This window comes from Lepus europaeus, chromosome 2, assembly GCF_033115175.1.
Source record: "Lepus europaeus isolate LE1 chromosome 2, mLepTim1.pri, whole genome shotgun sequence".
Classification (NCBI taxonomy): Eukaryota; Metazoa; Chordata; class Mammalia; order Lagomorpha; family Leporidae; genus Lepus; species Lepus europaeus.
In genome coordinates, this window is record NC_084828.1 from 139,924,189 (window position 1) to 139,943,725 (window position 19,537).

At 44.9% G+C, this 19,537-nt stretch overlaps 1 protein-coding gene across 13 annotated transcripts in view; it reads left to right on the forward strand.

The window, feature by feature from the left end:
- TFDP2 (transcription factor Dp-2) overlaps window positions 1-19,537 on the forward strand; it is a 184,218-nt gene that overhangs the window by 154,419 nt on the left and 10,262 nt on the right. For 11 of the 13 annotated variants that reach the window (XM_062213854.1, XM_062213855.1, XM_062213862.1 and 8 more), the window contains 3 exons: window positions 6,148-6,310; window positions 11,058-11,204; window positions 13,690-13,758. In XM_062213854.1, coding sequence (XP_062069838.1) covers window positions 6,148-6,310; window positions 11,058-11,204; window positions 13,690-13,758 — 379 coding nt within the window. The remainder of the gene's footprint in view (window positions 1-6,147; window positions 6,311-11,057; window positions 11,205-13,689; window positions 13,759-19,537) is intronic. The other 2 variants (XM_062213829.1, XM_062213846.1) reach the window with 1 other exon arrangement.

Here is a 19,537-nt window from a genome sequence, read left to right on the forward strand (position 1 = left end):
CAACCGGGATAGAATCCGGTGCCCGAACCGGGACTAGAACCCGGTGTGCCGGTGCCACAAGGTGGAGGATTAGCCTGATAAGCCACAGTGCCAGCCTGATATTGATTGAATTTTGACATGATGTTCTGTCAGCCTTCCTGTGAACAAACTAAGCTTAATTTCTTGATTCAGCCAGTATTGAGTATTGCCTTTAAAGTTTTGCATTGCTTGCGAAAATTCTGGCAGCTCCTAAGAGGGAAGAATCACCTCTGGGTGCTGCGTGTTTTGTCCATGCAGTGTGGTTTTGTTCTTTCAACTTGTATGTCCTTTTTCCAGATAGAAGACTGTGGATCAGAGTTAAATGACATACACTGCTCAAAATATATAGCTAGTAAATAGTTTACCAAGATTTATCTTTTTTTAAACAGTTTATGGTTATTGTTTGTTTTGTTTTAATAAGATTTATTTTATTCATTTGAAAGAGTAACAAAGAGAGGTAGAGACAGAGAGGTCTTCCATCCTCTGGTTCACTCCACAGATGGCTGTAATGGCCAGAGCTGCACCAATCTGAAGCCAGAAGCCAGGAGCCAGGTCTCCCATGTGGGTGGCAGGATATGTGATTCCGGCACTTCAAGATGGGCTTTAACCTGCTGCACCACAGTGCCGGCCCCAAGATTAATCTTTAATGAAATTTTCTTCAAGTTTATTATGAATTCACAGCAAGGAACTAATTTTATAACTTTTAAGAAATATTCATTTAGGGGCCAGTGCTATGGCATGTCAGATAAAGCTACCACCTGCAATGCTGGCATCCCATATGGGTGCCAGTTCAAGTCCCAGCTGCTCCACTTCCAATTCAGCTCTTTGCTATGGCCTGGGAAAGCAGCAGAAGATGACCCAAGTTCATGGGCCCCTGCACCTGCATTTAGATTTGGAAGAAGCCCTTGGCTCCTGCCTTCGAATCAGTCCAGCTCCGGCCATTAAGGTCAACTGGGGAGTGAACCAGTGGATGGAAGACCTCTCTCTCTCTCTGCCTCTCTTTCTCTGTGTAACTCTGACTTTCAAATAAACAAATCTTTTTTAAAAAAAAGAAAAGAAATATATAATTATTCATTTGGAAGAGTGACATATATATATTTTATATATATATATACATATATATGTATATATATACATATATATATGTACGTATATATATATATGTATATATATATATATACACATATATATATATATGTAGAGAGAGAGAGAGAGAATTGGTTGATCTTCCATCTACTGGTTCAGTCCCCAGATGACTGCAATGGCCAGAGCTGGGCCAGGCCAAAGCCAGGAGCCAGGAACTCTTTCTTAATCTCCTATGTGGATGGCAGGGACCCAAATACTTAGGCCTCCTCCACTGGGGAGCTGGATCAGAATTGGAGTAGCCAGGACTTAAATGGCCCTCTGATACGGTATGCCCAATCACAGGTGACAACTTAGCCTCTGTTCCACTACCCTGGCCCCAATTTTATAAAACTTTTACATGAAGGCTTGCATCTGTGTTTGAAGAGTATGGCGATTAGCATTGAGTAATTGTTAAAAGTCTAGTTGATTCTACTTAAGAACCTTATTTAGTGTTTTCCTTTAAATATTACCCATACATGACTGCAGAGAGCACATTAGTCAAATGATTACCCAAAACCACTCTATGATTATTTTATTGCCGCCTTTAAAAAACCTAGAAGCAGATGACAAACAAGAACTTCACTCCTGGTTTTTAAAAAGCATGTAACCACTGTGCTAAAACATTTATTTACTTTAAGCCATTATCCAGTTTTTAGCATGAATATAAAACCCTGTACACAACCTAATTTCTTCCAAAATAACTCATGCCCTTCTAATTTTAGCAAGATTTATTTATTTTGTCACTGGTACTAATTATATAAATTTAGATGTGACTGGCCATTTGTATCTGAGTACACCAGATTCCAGGGCCAAGGCAGCATAGACATAGGCTTTGTGTGAAAATATATGTAAGTATTTGTGTGTTCTTCCACTTACAGGCATGTAGAATTTGATTATTTGTCTTTCTATAATGTGAGTATCTCTGGTGGCTAAAGCCTCCATCTTTTAATCCATTGTGGTTTACAGTAAGGACTGTTCTGATCCTGTCCTTTCCTTTCATCTACCACTGGCTCTGCTTTTTTTTTTTTTTTTTTTTTTTTAAAGATTTATTTTATTAATTTGAAAGAGTTACAGAGAGAGGCAGAGACAGAGAGAGAGGTCTTCCATCTGCTGGTTCACTTTCCAGATGGCTGCAACGGCCGGAGCTGTGCCGATCTGGAGCCAGGAGCCAGGAGCTTCTTCTGGGTCTCTCACATGGGTACAGGGGCCCAAGGACTTGGGCCTTCTTCTACTGCTTTCACTGGCTCTGCTTTTATGAAAGACCCTTCCCTCAGCCTGTGTTCCATTATCTGGAAGCATAGTTCATATGTAAAAGGAAAACACGTGCCTGACCCCTTCCCTTTGTCGACCAGTTATTAAGCTGATGAATTAATTCCCATTTGCCCCCCCATGTGACCAAGTCTTCCTTTTAAAAATATTACAGACTCATGATATTAAACATAATTTGTAGATTTCATACACTGTAATTATTATCACAACTGAAGTCTAAAGGGTCCCATCTTTGGCCAGGGAGCCTGATCAAGCTGGCTCTTAGGTCCTTTCGACATGACTGTAGCAGTCTGTTGTCTTTTGTGACAAGATGCTCCAGGTTCATCTTTGTGTGTTTCCTGTCCTAGAACTGGAGGAAGCTCTAGTTTCTTTTGGTGAGAATTATGTGTCAGACTCCAGTAGGGGGCTAGCGGTGCTTATTGCTACAAGGTTGGTCTTTTCTTCCTAATCCTTTTCAATGGATGAAGCTAATATACCCATCCACACAAAGATAAAATACTTTGAGTTCATGTTTATACTTATAATTCTAAAATACTTTTCCATTACATCTCAGTCCTCTTTCTTCCTCACTGAACATCCTGGTATTTGATACAGCGATGAAAAAAAAGTAATAAAAATCTGTATATATGATGACTACTGAGTGACTTTATCTATTACATTCTCCTCAGTCCCAAATAATAATATTCCCACGGATGTGATCAAGAAAGGCTAGATTTGTTGCAAATGCGCTCCCTATTCTCTCTCCGCTTTCTGATGTTGTATTTCGTCTGCAGTAATGGAGCATAGCCCATCCATGCTCTTCTCTCCCTGTTGTCCTCATTGGTCTTACGTTTGTAGTAACTGTACATCACTACTCCTCACCAGGCCTTGTATCTGTATTGTCTGAAGCTTGTTCTCTAGTGCTTTCCTAAGAAGAGTTCATGGAATATCAATCCCTGAGGTTCTGCGTCTTGTATCTGAATCAATTGTATTTACGTTAGTTTTGCTGGTCACAAAAGCTTCAACTTGTGCTTTCTTTTTCTTAATTTGAAAATTTCTTCCGGCCTATCACTTGCCGTTGAGAAATCTGATGTTTGTTTCTTCTAGATTTCCAAAGTATTCTTTTTCTTTGAAGTCCAGTAATTACACCAGAACATTTTGATATTTGTCTTCCTAGGTTGACTAGCTGTTTTCTTTGATTTCATGAGCACTTTCTTGAACTCTGGAATTTAGTATCCTGTTTCCTTGTCTTGGTCTTCTTTTTCAGGCACTCTTATCTATAAATTGTCTGCCTACCTCCAATATTTGTCATGTTCTCTTGCATCTCGGTTTTGGAAATCATGCGTGCTAGATTCTGTCCTAGTTAGAGCAACTAGCTAGTTAGTCTTAGTTGTAGGCCTCTTGTACTCAGCTGATACTGGAGAGAGCAAAGCTCCTCAATTCAGCTGATGCTTTCAGACTGGCAGCTGTGCTTCCTGGGAGACTCTGTCTGGCAGTTTGGAAGTTGTCCTTCCCTGAGGTCCCCTGGATGCGGCCTTGTGGAGTGTTTTTTTCTCCTGGGCTCGTAGACACTCCTCTGTGGGCCTTCTGGCGTTCTGGTGGTTGTGGAGATACCTTGTCGTATAGTTTTGTTGCAGATATTGGCAGTGGGTTTTCAGGTTTGCTATCTAGTTTTTGTCTGTTTGTAAGTGGGAATTTGAGGAGTTTAAGAACTGTGCTGCTGCTTCTGTCTTCCCAGGATGCCCTATAACTCTCTGTGTGTGTGTGTGTGTGTATTTACAGTTTATTTGCACTGATTCGAATCAATTGATATATCTTTTATGATCTATAGGTTAACTACTTTATACCCAAACCTCTCTTTCTTCCTTTATTTTCCCTTCAGTTGAAATAATCATATTATTATCCTGAACGGAAATCCTAAAGATTCTACTGTTGCATACTGTAGTGTAGTTTACTGTGTTCATCTGCTGTCTTCTGTACTTTTTCAAATTGGCCCTTGGATCTGGAGTCTTGATCAGATTTAGTCTCCATGATAAATGTGTGTTTGTTTTTATATATAAATATCAAACCCACAGATTGGGAAAGTTCAAGGAAAGAAAACAGTACAGAAACAGAAGTACTGTAGTGAAGAATTTCAGTTGCTAAGTTGGCTTTCAGGAATAGGCACAATGTATAGAAATAGAGATAAAAATAGTGGTTGTTGGGACTGGGGGCAGGGAGTGGAATAATGGGGAGTGACTCCTGGTGGGTATAGGGTTTCTTTATGGTGCGAAGAAATTAATATTATGCTGATGGCTAAATAAAATTATAAAAAGCACTGAATATTATACTTCTGAAGAGGGTAGCTGGGAGCCAGCCCTGTGGCATAGTGGGTAAAGCCTCTATCTGCAGTGCCAGCATCCCAGATATGGGCCTGGCTGCTCCATATCCATCCAACTTGCTGCCATGGCCTGGGAAAGCAGTAGAAGATGGCCCAAGTGCTTAGGCCCCTGCACCCATATGGGAGACCCGGAAGAAGCTCCTGGCTCCTGGCTTCAGATAGGCCCAGCTCTGGCTGTTGTGGCCATTTGGGGAGTGAACCAGCAAATGGTTCACTTTTGTCATCTGTCTGAGCATTCGCGTGTTTACTGCTGCTGACCCTCCTGCCTGGAGAGCCTTCCTGACTTCCTCCCCCGGCTTTTTTGTGAGTGGATGGAGGGTAGGTTCCCTGGCCAGGAGTCCCTTCACTTGACTCACTCCTTGTTCAGGACCCCCATTCAGCAAGTCTCCTTCCTCCACGTTGCGGGGAAAGTCCCTCTTCCATTTCCCATAGAATGCTGTGAACAACTTTAACTTAGCATTTACCTTCTTATGTTGCAATTACCTGTCTGTTTTGTCTCCTTCGTCCTACAAGACTCATATTGAGGGAAGTGTTTGTATTTCGAGTCCCTGTTAAAGAACTTAGAGTATATACTTGTCAATTAGCTATTAGTAGAACTAAATGGAGCCCCAGAAAGTTTTGATGATTAAGTTATCCATGTTTGGACTTAGGGATTAACCATACTTAAAGACTTAGGTCCAATATTAATACTAATTACATCTGATGAAAAATTCAGTAGAAAAAAATGAATAGGGGAATAAAGCAGAATAGTGATAATTGAAGTTCATGGGAAAAACTATAATATATAGATACAAAAAGATGAATATTACCTGGTACATAAGCTCTACAAGGCTAGGGCATTTTGTCTTTCTTCACTGATATATTCCTAGTGCCTGTAACAATGCTAATAGTCTTAAGAACATAGAAGTTTAAAAACATTTCACTTGGCACAGGCATTGTGGTGCAGCAGGGTACGCGACCGCCTGGGACACCCACATTCCTTATCAAACTATCTGGGATCAACTTCCACCTCTGCTTCTGCTTCCTATCCAGCTTACTGCGAATGCCTACGCTGAGGTGGCGCAAGTGCTTGAGGTCCTGCTACCCACATTGGAGACCATGATGGAATTCCTGGCTCTTAGCTTTGGCTTGGCCCGGCCCTAGCTGTTCAGGGCATTGAGGGAGAGAACTATGGATGGAACATCTCTCTTTCTCTCTTTCTCCCTCTCTCACCCTGTGCCTTTTGAATAAACAAATAAACTTGGGGGGAAAAGAACTTCACTCTTCTTGGTTTAAATCATGCCTCTCAAAGCACAAATCAGTATCTTGCATGATCGTGTAGAATTTTGTGAAGGAAGTCTAATGAGTAATGAAGTAGATCTTTTTTCTTCTTCTAGTAAACGGAGTAAAAAAGGAGATAAAAATGGAAAAGGCTTGAGACATTTCTCAATGAAAGTGTGCGAGAAAGTTCAGCGGAAAGGTACAACATCGTATAATGAGGTAGCTGATGAGCTGGTGTCAGAGTTCACCAATTCAAATAACCATTTGGCAGCTGATTCGGTAAGTAAATAATGAACTTGACTTGACCTTGATGACGATGAGTGATGCTGCAATTTACCTTTTTGAGTTGTCTGTGTCACAATTTGAGATTGAGATGAGCAACAGAGTCTTCACCTTCCCCTTCCCCTTGACTTTGAGGGTTTCGTACTATCTAGTGGGGGATGTTTGTTGTAAAAGTTGTGGAAGGAATTTTTACTTAAACAAAAATGAATGCAATTTGGGAGGCTATTGAAGAAGCATATTTTTACAAGTAGTCATTTGTCCAGTGGCTTTATATATATATATATATATATATATATACTTTTATTTTTATTTTTATTTTTTGGACAGGCAGAGTTAGACAGAAAGTCAGAGAGAAAGGTCTTCCTTCCGTTGATTTACCCCCCAAATGGCCACTATGGCTGGCGTTGCGCCGATCCGAAGCCAGGAGCCAGGTGCTTCCTACTGGTCTCCCATGCGGGTGCAGGGCCCAAGCACTTGGGCCATCCTCCACTGCCTTCCCGGGCCACAGCAGAGAGCTGGACTGGAAGAGGAGCAACCAGGACAGAATCTAGCGCCCCAGCCAGGACTAGAACCCAGGGTGCCAGCGCTGCAGGCAGAGGATTAACCTAGTGAGCCGCAGCGCTGGCCAGAATATATTTTTGAATCTTACTGTTTGTTTAATGTCTAAGTCAATAGCAGTTTTATTTTTAATTGTTAATACAGCAGTATTATTAAAATTTCAGTTATATAAAGTATATAATTTTTTAAAAAAATTGTTAATAGTTTCTTGAATAAATCATCCCAGAAATTCTGTAGGTATGCACAGGATAAATTTTCTTTTAAGATTTATGTACTTATTTAAAAGGCAGAGTTAGAGTGGGGCGGGGAGGGAGAGAGCGAGAGCGAGCTTCCATCCACTGGTTCACTCTCCAGATGGCTGTACCAGCCAGGATTAAGCCAGGCTGAAACCAGAGCCAGGAGCTTCTTCCTGGTCTAGGGGTCTAAGGATTTGGGCCATCTCCCGCTGCTTTCTCAGGCCATTATTAGGGAGCTGGATCAGAATTGGAGCAGTTATCTTCTGATCCAGCTTTCTGCTTATGGCTTGGGAAAGCAGTGAAAATGGCCCACGTACTTGGGCCCTTACACCTGCATGGGAGACTCTGAAGAAGCTCCTGGCTCCTGGCTTCGGATTGGCTTAGCTCCTGCTGTTGCAGCTATTTGGGGAGTGAACCAATGGATGTGAAAGACCTTTCTCTCTGTCTTTCCCCATCTTTGTCTATAACTCTACTTCTCAAATAAATCAATAAAATCTTTAAAAAAAAAAAAAAAAGCCCAGCCTAGCCTGGAGGCCCTGTTGTGCTGGCATCCCATATGGGCTCTGGTTTGTGTAAAATAAATAAATAAATAAGAATTGGAGCAGCTAAGACACAAGCCAGTGCCCATGTGAGATGTTGGCATTGCAGATGGTGGCTTAACCACCACCCCAAAGATTGTTCCTTTTTAGTGCATGGAAGTTGTCCTCATGTTTTTCAGTTGAGATAAAATTAGGAAAGGAAAACATACATGTCTTAAGTGTACAGTTGATTTCTTGTTTCCTCGTTGATGAACAGTTTGCTTACACAGATGTATTCAGTTATAAAGTGGATGAGTTTTGCACCCTCAAAGTCAGCATCTCAGCTGACAGAACACTTTCTTCACCCCCAAGGCTCTGTGTGCCTTTTACTCCCTCCTTCCCTCTGCTTCCATCTCCAAGCAAGTACTGAACTGCTTTTTGTGACTACAGAGCAGTCCACATCTTAATTTTTTTATGTTTAAGTTTTTTTTTTTCATTTATTTTAAGATTTATTTATTTATCTGAAAGGCAGAGTTACAGAGAGAGAGTGAGGTCTTCCATTCGCTGGTTCACTCCCCAAATGGCCACAATGGCCTGACTGAGCCAAGCCTGAGCCAGGAGCCAGGAGCCAGAAGTCTCTTCTGGGTCTTCCACATGGGTGCAGGAGCCCAAGTACTTGGGCCATCCTCCGTTGCTTTCCAAAGCACTTAAACAGGGAGCTGGATCAGAAGTAGAGTAAGTAGGACTCGAACCAGCGCCCATATGGGATGCCAGCACTGGAGGCAGGGGCTTTTACCTGCTGCGTCACAGCGCTGTCCCCAGTCCACATCTCATTTAAATGTAATCATATGTTCTCCCCAGAAATATTAAATAGTAATAGTAACAACTAATTATTTGAGGTCTTAATAGAAATATTTATAGTATGGGATCAAAAAGTCCATAGAATCTGAAATTAAAAGATCAATTTGTTTTGGTGTAAAATTTTTTGGAAATCCCTATGTAGTTTTTTTGTAATGTGCATTTTCATGAATTTTTAGGAAAAGATTTATTTTGAGAAGCAGAGTTAGAGAGAGGAAGAGAGCTTCCATCTACTGGTTCATTCCCCAAATTGTTGTAACATCTGGGACTGGGCCAGACAGGACCCAGGAGCCAGGAGCTGCATCCAGGTCTCCCAAGTGGGTGCAGGGGGCACCAAGCACTTGGGCCATCTTCCACTGCTTTCCCAGAATCATTAGCAGGGAAATCGAACAGCCAGGACTACTCAAGCTGGTGCCCATATGTGATGCCGGTATTACAGGTGGCTTAACCCACTGCATCAGAACACTGGCCCATCCATGGATTTTTTTTTTTTTAAGTTTATTTATTGGGGCCGATGCTGTGGTGTCGCTGGTAAAGCTGCCGACTGCAGTGCTGGCATCCCATATGGACACTGGTTTGAGTCCCAGCTAATCCACTTCTGATCCAGCTCCCTGCTATTGCCTGGGAAAGCAGTAGAAGATAGCCCAAGTTCTTGGGCCCCTGCACCTGTGTGGGAGACCTGGAAGAAGCTTCTGGCTCCTGGGTTTGGATCGGTGCAGTTTCGGCCATTGAAACCATCTGGAGAGTGAACTAGCAGATGGAAGACCGACCTCTCTCTCTCTCTCTCTCTCTCTCTCCCTCTCCCTCTCCCTCTCCCTCTCCCTCTCTCTCTGACTTTCAAATAAAATAAATAAATCTGTTTTAAAATTTTTATTTATTTACTTGAGAGAAAACTCTCATCTGCTAGTCTACTCCCAAGGGGAAGGGTGGGGCTGGACACTCAGTCCAGGTCTCCCCAGGGAGCGGACACCCAGCCCTCTGTGAACTTTGGACAACCCTTCAAACTGACGGGTTTCCATTTGCACCAAGGTCAACTTAAACTTGCAATTCTGGCTTCTCCATGAAATTTTGAAGTACCCTTCTAAATCAACACAGCTTTTTCATTAAGAAAGTCTTGCTACCAAAACTAATTTTAAAAGATGAGCTGAACTAAAGCTTTGGCCTGGTGCCATGTGTAGTTGGGTTTCCATACAAGTCCTTGCTCTGGGCAGGCTGCATGACCAGCTCTCCTCTGGTCCGTGGAGGGCCACATGAGGTACATTGCACCTGGGACTTGAAACCTGTATTCTTGCCTTTTTAAAAGGCTGCAACCCTCCCAACAACAGAACACTGCCTACCTCAGTCCCTTTCCGATATGTAAACTCTTGGTCTGTGTATTCTTTGTATGTGCTAGACCCCGTAGGCATGGTCTTTATTTTATACAGCAGTAATTTTTTTTTTTTTACACTTGACAGGGTAATGGTATAGCAGAACATAAATGCACAGAAAATGAGTATCATTCATAGTATCTTTGGATAAACTGCCTTTGAGTGGGAACTTCCTTTCCAGTTCTTTGAGGCCTACAGGATGAATCTAGAAAATTTACTACTGTGGGAAATGAAGACTACTTAAACCAAACGGGGGCGGCCAGGCCCATGGCTGTGCCCTCTGATTGGCGGTTCTCTGCAGGCACCTTGATGTTCATGTTAATTTTTGTTACAAATCATACAAAGAGGGGTGCTTCTGGGTAACCAGGTGCACATTCTATTTTAAGGCTGTACCTCTGGTTTCCGGTTTTCATACACTGTTCTTGGAGGCCCAGTTATCACCCCTGTCCATCTTGCAAGTGTCATATCTCTGTCACCCTCTAGACCCCGGCTGACTGTGACACCTCCTCCTGCTTTCTGGCCTTCTTCGAGTTCTTCCAGCAGTCGGAAACTGCAAGGGACATTTACTCCTGAGCCTTGGTGGCTGCCATCCTGGTCATGCAGTAATAATTGAGATTTGCTCTCATGCTTACCTAGCCAATGGGTCTTCATTCTGTCCCCCATCTGCAAGCTCCCATCTTAGATGATCTTCTTCCACCTGAAGAAATCCCTTTAGTATTTTATAATACAGATCTACTGCTAACATAATCCTTAGAGTTAGAGCTCTTTCCACGCTTTGAAAGTATGAGAATATCGGAGCCGGCACTGTGGCTCACTTGGTTAATCCTCTGCCGGCGGCGCAGGCATCCCATATGGGCACTGGTTCTAGTCCCGGTTGCTCCTCTTCCAGTCCAGCTCTCTGCTGTGGCCCGGGAAGGCAGTGGAGGATGGCCCAAGTGCTTGGGCGCCTGTACCCGCATGGGAGACCAGAAAGAAGCACCTGGCTCCTGGTTTTGGATCGGCGCAGCGTGCTTGCTGTAGCAGCCATTTGGGGAGTGAACCAACGGAAGGAAGACCTTTCTCTCTGTTTCTCTCTCTCACTGTTTATAACTCTACCTGTCAAATAAAAAAGAAAAGAAAGTATCAGAATATTATTAATTTAATATGTTGATATCACGTGACTGTATTTTAACCATAACATTTATCACTCAATAAAAATGTTTTTTAGCAGGCTTACGACCAGAAGAACATTAGGCGAAGAGTTTATGATGCTTTAAATGTGCTAATGGCGATGAACATAATTTCAAAGGAAAAAAAAGAAATTAAGTGGCTCGGTCTGCCCACCAACTCTGCCCAGGAGTGTCAGAACCTGGAGGTGAGCGAGCAGGCCCCCGCCTGTTTGTGGGTGGTTGCTTGCATTATTTTACATCGGAGACATTTTAGTTTAGACATGTCATCACATAATAGTAAAATAGTCCCAGTCCTTGTGCGTTGCATCAGTTTTCCAGTGGACTCTCACTTTAGAATTTGGAACTGGAAGGAACGGTAGCAGGGTAATCAGCAGTCAGTGATGAAGCTAAGGAACAGCAGAGTTAAATGACCTAACGTGATTCTTGCTGTTTCTTAGAGAAGGTCTTTTTTTTAATTCTAATTTAATTCTGAGTTCTCTACTCATTTTGGTGAACTGTGTACTAGAAATGCCATCTTAATTTTATGAAAGGGATCAGAAGAAAAGGATCAAGCCGCATGTTTATTTCTTGTGTTCCTCTAAAGGTAGCTGTGAAAGCTAAACTTTCACCTTTGGCTCTAAAATCAGTAGCAACAGAATGGTATTTCATTTGTGTCTTTATCAGGATGGACAGTGTTCAGCATACAAGAACTTTGGAGTAATGTGGGCCAAACATCTTTAGTTCTGTTAACCTTGCCCATTGTAGAAATTCATCCCTAAGAGAGCATGTCCCCTGACATAGTGTTTCTAAATCTGTTTATTGAGTAAACTAAACTTAAATTTGGCTTTTAGAGATAATTAAAGTTGACTTTTTTTTTTGGTCTTTCTCAATCATTTTCCCCGGGGAGAAGCCAGGCTTTCATCGAAAGTTGTAGAATAATGTCATTCACACGCTGGGGTGACAAGGCCCTTCTTTTTATTCCTCCTAACATAGAATTTGAACATAACTTTTGTATCAGTAACGCTCTGCTGCATGCAAAGGCTCAGCAGGTGAAGATCCGTCATTGTGCACCTCGTGCTCATCCCCAGGTTCCACCCCAGGACCTGTCACTGTGCTTGGAGAGAGGAGTGTCAGAGTTCCCCAGAGTGTGGTTACTCCTAGGAAAGAGGCTACAGGGGAGTAATCCCTGTGCGAGAGAGGGCCAGGAGTGGAGGGTGCCCGTGGAGAAGGGGAGGCGCGCGCTGGGTGGTGTAGGACAAGCCATGACAGCCCAGGCCATGTCTGGCTGAGTGTGGGTGTGGAGAAAGGTCAGATTTTCAGCGCTGGGCAGGGCGGCCCTGACACCGTAATGTTGGGAAACTGTTGGTATTAGGACGTTTTACAGGATGTGTCTCAGTGTGGGTTGGAGGTGAAGTTAAAGGTAGATGGGGAAGGAGAGGGGAAAGAAGGGAAGCCAGCGGCTGGTCGGGGTTAGGGCAGTGTCAGTGGGGTTAGAGGCGGGGTCAGTGCGGCTTGGTCTGGCTGGATGTGGGCAGGTGGAGGCTTGGCCTGGATGAACTCCTGCACGATGTTTTTCAAGGGTGGACAGCCTGAGATTTCACAGTGAAGCTTGGTGTTAAAGTGGTGAGGAGGAGCACGGGCAGAAATTCTTAAGTAGGTGGGGAACAAATAAGAAGTAATCTGGGGGGTAGACCCCCAAAATGATGTTATTTGGTATCTCAAAAAGACAGGATTACAGCAAATTTAGTTAAGATTTGAATTGGATTTTTTTTTTTTCCTGGAGATTCCAGGGTTGGGCAGCACCCTGTTCTGTAAAACAGTTAACTGCTGTGGTGAGCCAGCAGAGCAGGCTGGCTATACGGGCAAAACAGAGCTGAAGAGATGTGAGACAGAGTGTGTGCGGGTCGGCCCTTCCCACGGGAAGCACAGGGGTCCCCTGTCAGGCCCACTGGAACCGGCCTGTCCGGGACTTAGCTCTTACCTCCCCCTCTGCTGGTCTCCTGGAAAGTCAGAGTAACACTGTGGTCTAGGCTCGGTGCTCAGACGTTAGTGCCAGGGACTCCACTGTGGTGGGGTCTTTTGGGCCTGGTGCAGGAGCTCAGTCAAAACCAATGGCCTCCTGTAGATTTTACTTCACAGATGGCTTTGACATCTGCTCAGGGAAGACATCAACTGCAAGGAACTTCAGACCCCTTCTGGTTGCTTTCTAGGTCATTGTAGAATAAAGAATGGCAGTTGCTTCCAGATGGGAAGTCTGTGTTTCTCACTGCACACAGGACTTTGTGTTGCACATGTGTGGTGACGAGGTTAGCAGCCCCACTCAGTGGGGGCTCAAGTAGGCCACGATCAGCGAGATCTTGCCTCATTCCTGGGGTAGTGTGGCCGCACGAGCTGAGTGCTGGCTGCTTTGACTAGAACGTGAGTGATAATGGCAACAGGTACTATAAGCCAAGTGTTCAGCAAACAGTTGAATTTCATTTCTAAAGACAGTTGCCATATTTCTACTGGGGTGCCTGCTTTCTCATCCCAAATCCACGTCCCTAAAGATGGTGTGCTTTTCCTTCCTTCAGGGTGATGGGTAAAATGGGTTGCATTTCTCTAAGGAAAATTCTTGCTGTGTCAGAAGTAGGGACGTGAAAAGTGAGCAGTCCTTTATGCTATCCCCGGGTCTGTGTTTTGTAACCTTTACAGATAGAGAAGCAGAGGCGGATAGAGCGAATAAAACAGAAGCGGGCCCAGCTGCAGGAGCTCCTCCTACAGGTAAAGATGCCGGGTTTGTGTTTTCCTTACCCGCCCTGCCTGTCCAGCTGCTTCTCCACCTGCTTGCGTTCAGAGTGGGTGATCTCTGACTGTGGTCTTCGCTAGTGTCTGGGGGACCACACCAGGGCGCCGCCCCCTCCCCTTGCTGCCTGCATCCTGCTCTCTGCCTTTGTGGTGGCCTCATCTCTGCCCCTCCTCCCAGTGGCACTGTAGGTGGCACTGCACGTCGAACCTTATCCTCACTCCAAACGTAAACTGAAGTTCAGGGGTCTTTTTCTGTTTATCTTCGCCCTGGTTTGGAATATAAAATGGTAAGTCTACTTTAATTGTATGTACTTTTAGTAAAATAATCAAATCTACCTGTAGTACCTAAAGTTCAAAAAGATTTATAGAACAAAACTTAAAATGCATTTCTGCTTAAGAAATGCCTTACAGGGGCCGGCGCTGTGGTGCAGCGGGTTAACGCTCTGGCCTGGAGCACCGGCATCCTATATTGGCACCGGTTCGAGACCCAGCTGCTTCACTTCTGATCCAGCTCTCTGATGTGGCCTGGAAAAGCAGTGGAGTATGGTCCAGGTCTTTGTGCCCCTGAACCCGCGTGGGAGACCCGGAGGAAGCTCCTGGCTCCTGGCTTCGGATCGGTGTGGCTTCAAATCGGCGCAGCTCCTGCTGTTGTGGCCGATTGAGGAGTGAACCAACGGGTGGAAGACATCTCTCTCTCTGCCTCTCCTCTCTCTGTGTAACTCTTCCAAATAAATAAATAAATCTTAAAAAAAAAAGAAAAGAAGAACCTTATAGTTTTGTAGGATTCTTATATTTCTACTTTTTGGATAACTGCCTAGAATTTGGATGTAAATTTTTATATAAATTTTTTTAAATTTATTTATTTATTTGAAAGTCAGAGTTACAAAGGGAGAGAAGGAAAGGCAGAGAGAGAGAGAGAGAGAGGTCCTCTACCCGCTGGTTCACTCCCCAATTGGCCACAACAGCTGGAGCTGTGCCCATTTGAAGCCATGAGCCAGGAGTTTCTTCTGGGTCTCCCATATGGGTACAAGGGCCAAAGGAGTTGGACCATCTTCTACTGCTTTCCCAGGCCGGAAGCAGAAAGCTGGATTGGAAGTGGAGCAGGCAGGTCTCGAACCGGCGCCCATATGGGATTCCAGCGCTTCAGGCCAGGGCGTTAACCTGCTGCACCACAGCGCCAGCCCCAAATTTTTATATAAATTTTATATAAATTTTTTATATAAATTCATGTGAAAGCTCGCATTGTGATGTAGTAGTTAAAACCACCACCTGGGACACCAGTATCCCATATGGGTGCCAGTTCAAGTCCCGCTGCTCCACTTCTGATCCAGCTCCCTGCTAATACACCTGGGAAAGCAGCTGAGGATGGCCTAAGTCCTTAGGAGGAAGCTCCTGACTCCTGGCTGCAGACTGGCCCAGCTCCAGCTGTTGTAGCCATTTGGGGAATGAACCAGCAGATGGAAGAGCTCACTCTCTTTAACTCTGCCTTTCAAATAAAAAAAAAATCACGTGAAGTAAAATTATAGGGTAGAGGGTGTTTTTTTTTCTCTATTTGATAATTGCAATTGGTATAAAAATAAACTTTGGAAAATAAACCAGAGGAAGTTGCTATTTCTGATTTTCTCAGCAAAACGTCTTTATATGAATAATTTTGCCACCAATCAGCAAATCCACTTTGATTTGAACAACTGTAGAGCCTTTTCAATTTTGGGTTTAATGTACTGCCTTTTTCCTTCTGATAGACAAACCTTCCATCCCCTGGTTCACTCCCTAATGCCTGGGTGCTGGGGGTTCTGTCCCGGTCCCCCACGTTGGGGGCAGGGACCCGTGTGCTTGAGCCATCGCCTGCGGCCTTCCAGGGTGCACTTTGGTAGGAAGCTGAATTCAGGAGCAAAGCCAGGATGAGCCCCAGGCACTCCTGTGCGGGTTGCAGGCATCCCCCAAGCAGCAGTTTAACTGCTCTGCCAAGCACCCACCCCTAATCCACTGTTCAAAAGTAGGGGTAAGTTACCAGATACCATAGCAGACTTTTTTTCTTCAATACTCCACTGTGATGAGGTTATCTTGTGGTCATAAATATTCCAGGTGATTCTTTCTCACTTTATGGCTGCGTATGTTTGAGGTTTTATTTTGCTTTTGTACATTTTACTCATTGACTTGTTTTGGTGTAGTTACATGTAGAAATCAGGTAGGAGACGGCAGCACCAGAGATCAGTGATGTGAGCCTGGGAAGGAGGAAGAGAAGCAAGGTGAGGGCAGAGGAGACCGTACGCGGGAAGCTCAGGGACGACGTCTAGTCCTGGTCAGAGCATTTCCCTCTGGCTGTGCTCTGGGTCCGATTTTCACGCTGAGCCCCAGGAGGTCTGCCTCAGGAGCTGCCACTGCAACCCTGCTAACATTTTTGCCTTTTAGGTATATTTCATAGTGATTTTCCAAATATGAGGGTTTTTTTGTTTTGTTTTTTGTTTTTTGTTGTTGTTGTTTTTTATTTGACAGGTAGAGTTATAGACAGTGAGAGAGACAGAGAGAAAGGTCTTCCTTCCGTTAGTTCACTCCCCAAATGGCCGCTATGGCCGGCGCTGAGCCAATCCGAAGCCAGGAGCCAGGTGCCTTCTCCTGGTCTCCCATGCGGGTGCAGGGCCCAAGCACTTGGGCCATCCTCCACTGCCTTCCCAGGCCACAGCAGAGAGCTGGACTGGAAGAGGAGCAACAGGGACAGAATCTGGCGCTCCAACCGAGACTAGAACCTGGCGCCCATATGGGATGCCAGTGCCGCAGGCAGAAGATTAACCAAGTGAGCCACGGCACTGGCCCCAGGTTTTTTGTTTTAAATATTTATTTATTTGAAATAGTTACAGAGAGAGAGAGATCTTTCATCCTCCAGTTTGCTCTCCAAATGATTGCAACAACCTGGGCTGGGCCAGGCCACAGCCAGGAGCCTGGAACTCCATCCAGGTCTCCCAGGCACCTGGGCCATCTTCCGCTGCTTTCCCTGGCACATTAGCAGGGAGCTGGATTGGAAGTGGAGCAGTCAGGACTCAAACCCAGAACTCATACGGGATGCTGGTGTCACAGGCAGCTGCTTAACCTCCCCACACCACAACAGGTCCCCCAGATATGTTTTATTTGAAAAGAGTGTACTACACCCTTTCAGAAGTACAGTGGAAAGTCAGAACTGCGTTCCCGTTCCCGTGCTCTGCTCCTGCCCTGCCTCCAGGCACCGTCCGCTGCCCTGACCGCACCTCAGCTGCAGTAGTTCCCTGCCGGCTCACAGCCCCTAAGCTGCCTGAGAGTCCCTCGGACCTCTGTGGCACATGCTGGAGCTTGAGTTTTGGCCTAGGGTTTCAAAAGCCCGCTTATCAGCAAACCCTTGAATGTCGGGTATCTGTGGGAAAGTAGGAGGGCAGGATCACCCTCCCAGAGGTGGGACCTGCACTTCTGCAAGGCCCACACGACCGGTGCCGTGGAGTGTGTTTTCACTGCTTATCTTTGGACAGGGAATACTGTATTTTTTAAGACCCAGATTTCTTTTTCTCTGCTGTGTCTTTTTTTTTTTTTTTGCCAGGCAGAGTTAGGCGGTGAGAGAGTGAGATGGAGAGAGACTTATAGGCAGTGAGAGAGAGAGACTGAGAGAAAGGTCTTCCTTTTTCCGTTGGTTCACCCCACAATGGCCACTAGGGCTGGCACACCGCACTGATCCAAACAAAGCCAGGAGCCAGGTGCTTCTCTTGCTCTCCCATGCAGGTGCAGGGCCCAAGGACTTGGGCCATCCTCCACTGCCTTCCAGGACCACAGTAGAGAGCTGGAGTGGAAGAGGAGCAACCGGGACTAGAACCTGGGGTGCCGGCGCCGCAGGCAGAGGATTAGCCAAGTGAGCCGCGGCGCCGGCCCTCTGCTGTGTCTTAAGCCAAATGTTTATGGAAGATTTCAAACCCAGAGTCTGCCTAGCTAGAAACATTTACAGAAACAGATCATTGAGATAAAGCCCAAAGTATAACTGAAATCCACGACTTCTGGTAGACATACAGCTTATCTCCTCCCAAAGTTTTGATTTCTTTCTTTTATCAAATAACATTTATGAAGTTATCTTAGAAAGCAGATTAAACTGGGCTGGCATTGTGATGTAGCAGGTAAAGCCACCACCTGTGGCACCAGCATCCCTTATGAACACTAGTATGTGTTCCGGCTGCTACACCCTTTTTTTTTTAACTTATTTTATTTATTTATTTATTTATTTATTTATTTATTTATTTGAAAGGCAGAGTTATAGAGAGGCAGAGAGAGAGAGAAAGAATGAATGAATGAATGAATGAATGGTCTTCCATCTACTGGTTCACTCCCCAAGTGGCCATAATGGCTGGAGCTGGGCTGATCTGAAACCAGGAGCCAGGAGCTTCTTCTAGGTCTCCCCACACAGGTGCAGGGGCCCAAGGACTTGGGCCATCTTCTGCTTGTTTTCCAGGCCATAGCAGAGGACTGGATTAGAAGTGGAGCAGCTGGGACTTGAACCGGTGCCCACATGGGATGCCGGCACTGCAGGCGGCGGCTTTACCTGCTAAGCCACAGTGCTAACCCCAGGTTGTTCCACTTTTGGCACAGTTCCCTGCACGTGGCCTAGGAAAAGCAGCAGAAGAGGGCCCAAGTGCTTGGGCCCCTGCCACCCATGTAGGGGCCCCAGACAAAGGTCCTGGCTCCTGATTTTGGCCTGGCCCAGCACTGGCCATTGCAGTCATCTGGGGAATGAACCAGCAGGTAGAAGATTATCTCTCTCTGTCTCTGTCTTTCCCCCTCATTTGCTGTGGACAAGGTAGCTTGACTTTTTTTTTTTTTTTTATTTAAGATTTGTTTATTTATTTGAAAGGCAGAGTTATAGAGAGAGAAAAGGAGAGATAGATATCTTCCATTTGCTGGTTTACTCCTTGAATGGCTGCAAAGACCAGATCTAGGCTAGGCTGAAGCCGGGAGCCAGGAGCTGCTTCCAGTCTCCAACATGGTGGCAGAGGCCAAAACATTTGTGCCACCCTCTATAGCTTTCCCAGGTACATTAGCAGGGAGCTGGATTGCAAGTGGAGTAGTGGGGACTCGAACTGTGCCCATATGGGATGCTGGCACTTCAGAAGGCAGCTTAACCCACCGTGCCACAGCACTGATCCCTGATTATTATGATTTTAAAATAAGTTGATGTCATAACTCAGTGGGTTAACATCACCTGTCTTTTTAAATTTTTATTATTTTTTAGTTAATTAATTATTATTATTATTTTTTTTTTTTTTTAGAGAGACAGAGACAGGACTTCTATTAGCTAGTTCACTTCCCAAATGCTCACAACAACTTGGGGCTGGACCAGGCCAAAGACTGAAGCCTAAAAGTCAAGCTGGCCTTGCCATGTGGGTGGTAGAGACCCAAGAACTCAAGCTGTCACCTGTTGCCTCTCATGATGTGCTTAGCAAGAAGGTGGATTGGGGATATGGAACTCAAATCCCAAGCACTCCAGTGCGGGGTGCAGTGTCCCAAGTGGCGACATAATCACTGTGCCACACACTCATCCCTGATGTTTCTTTTTAGTACCAATACGACATTGCATTTTTATTTCTCTCTTCACCTGAAAGCAAAACAAAAAACCAAAACTCTCAAGCTATGAAATGGACCCAGCATGAAGCAGGGTGTCGTAACGATGTAAGAACTCCTCTTCATCACCATTTGTAAGTCGTGAACGCTGAGGCCCTCCCACGACCCAGGGCAACAGAGCCAGGCA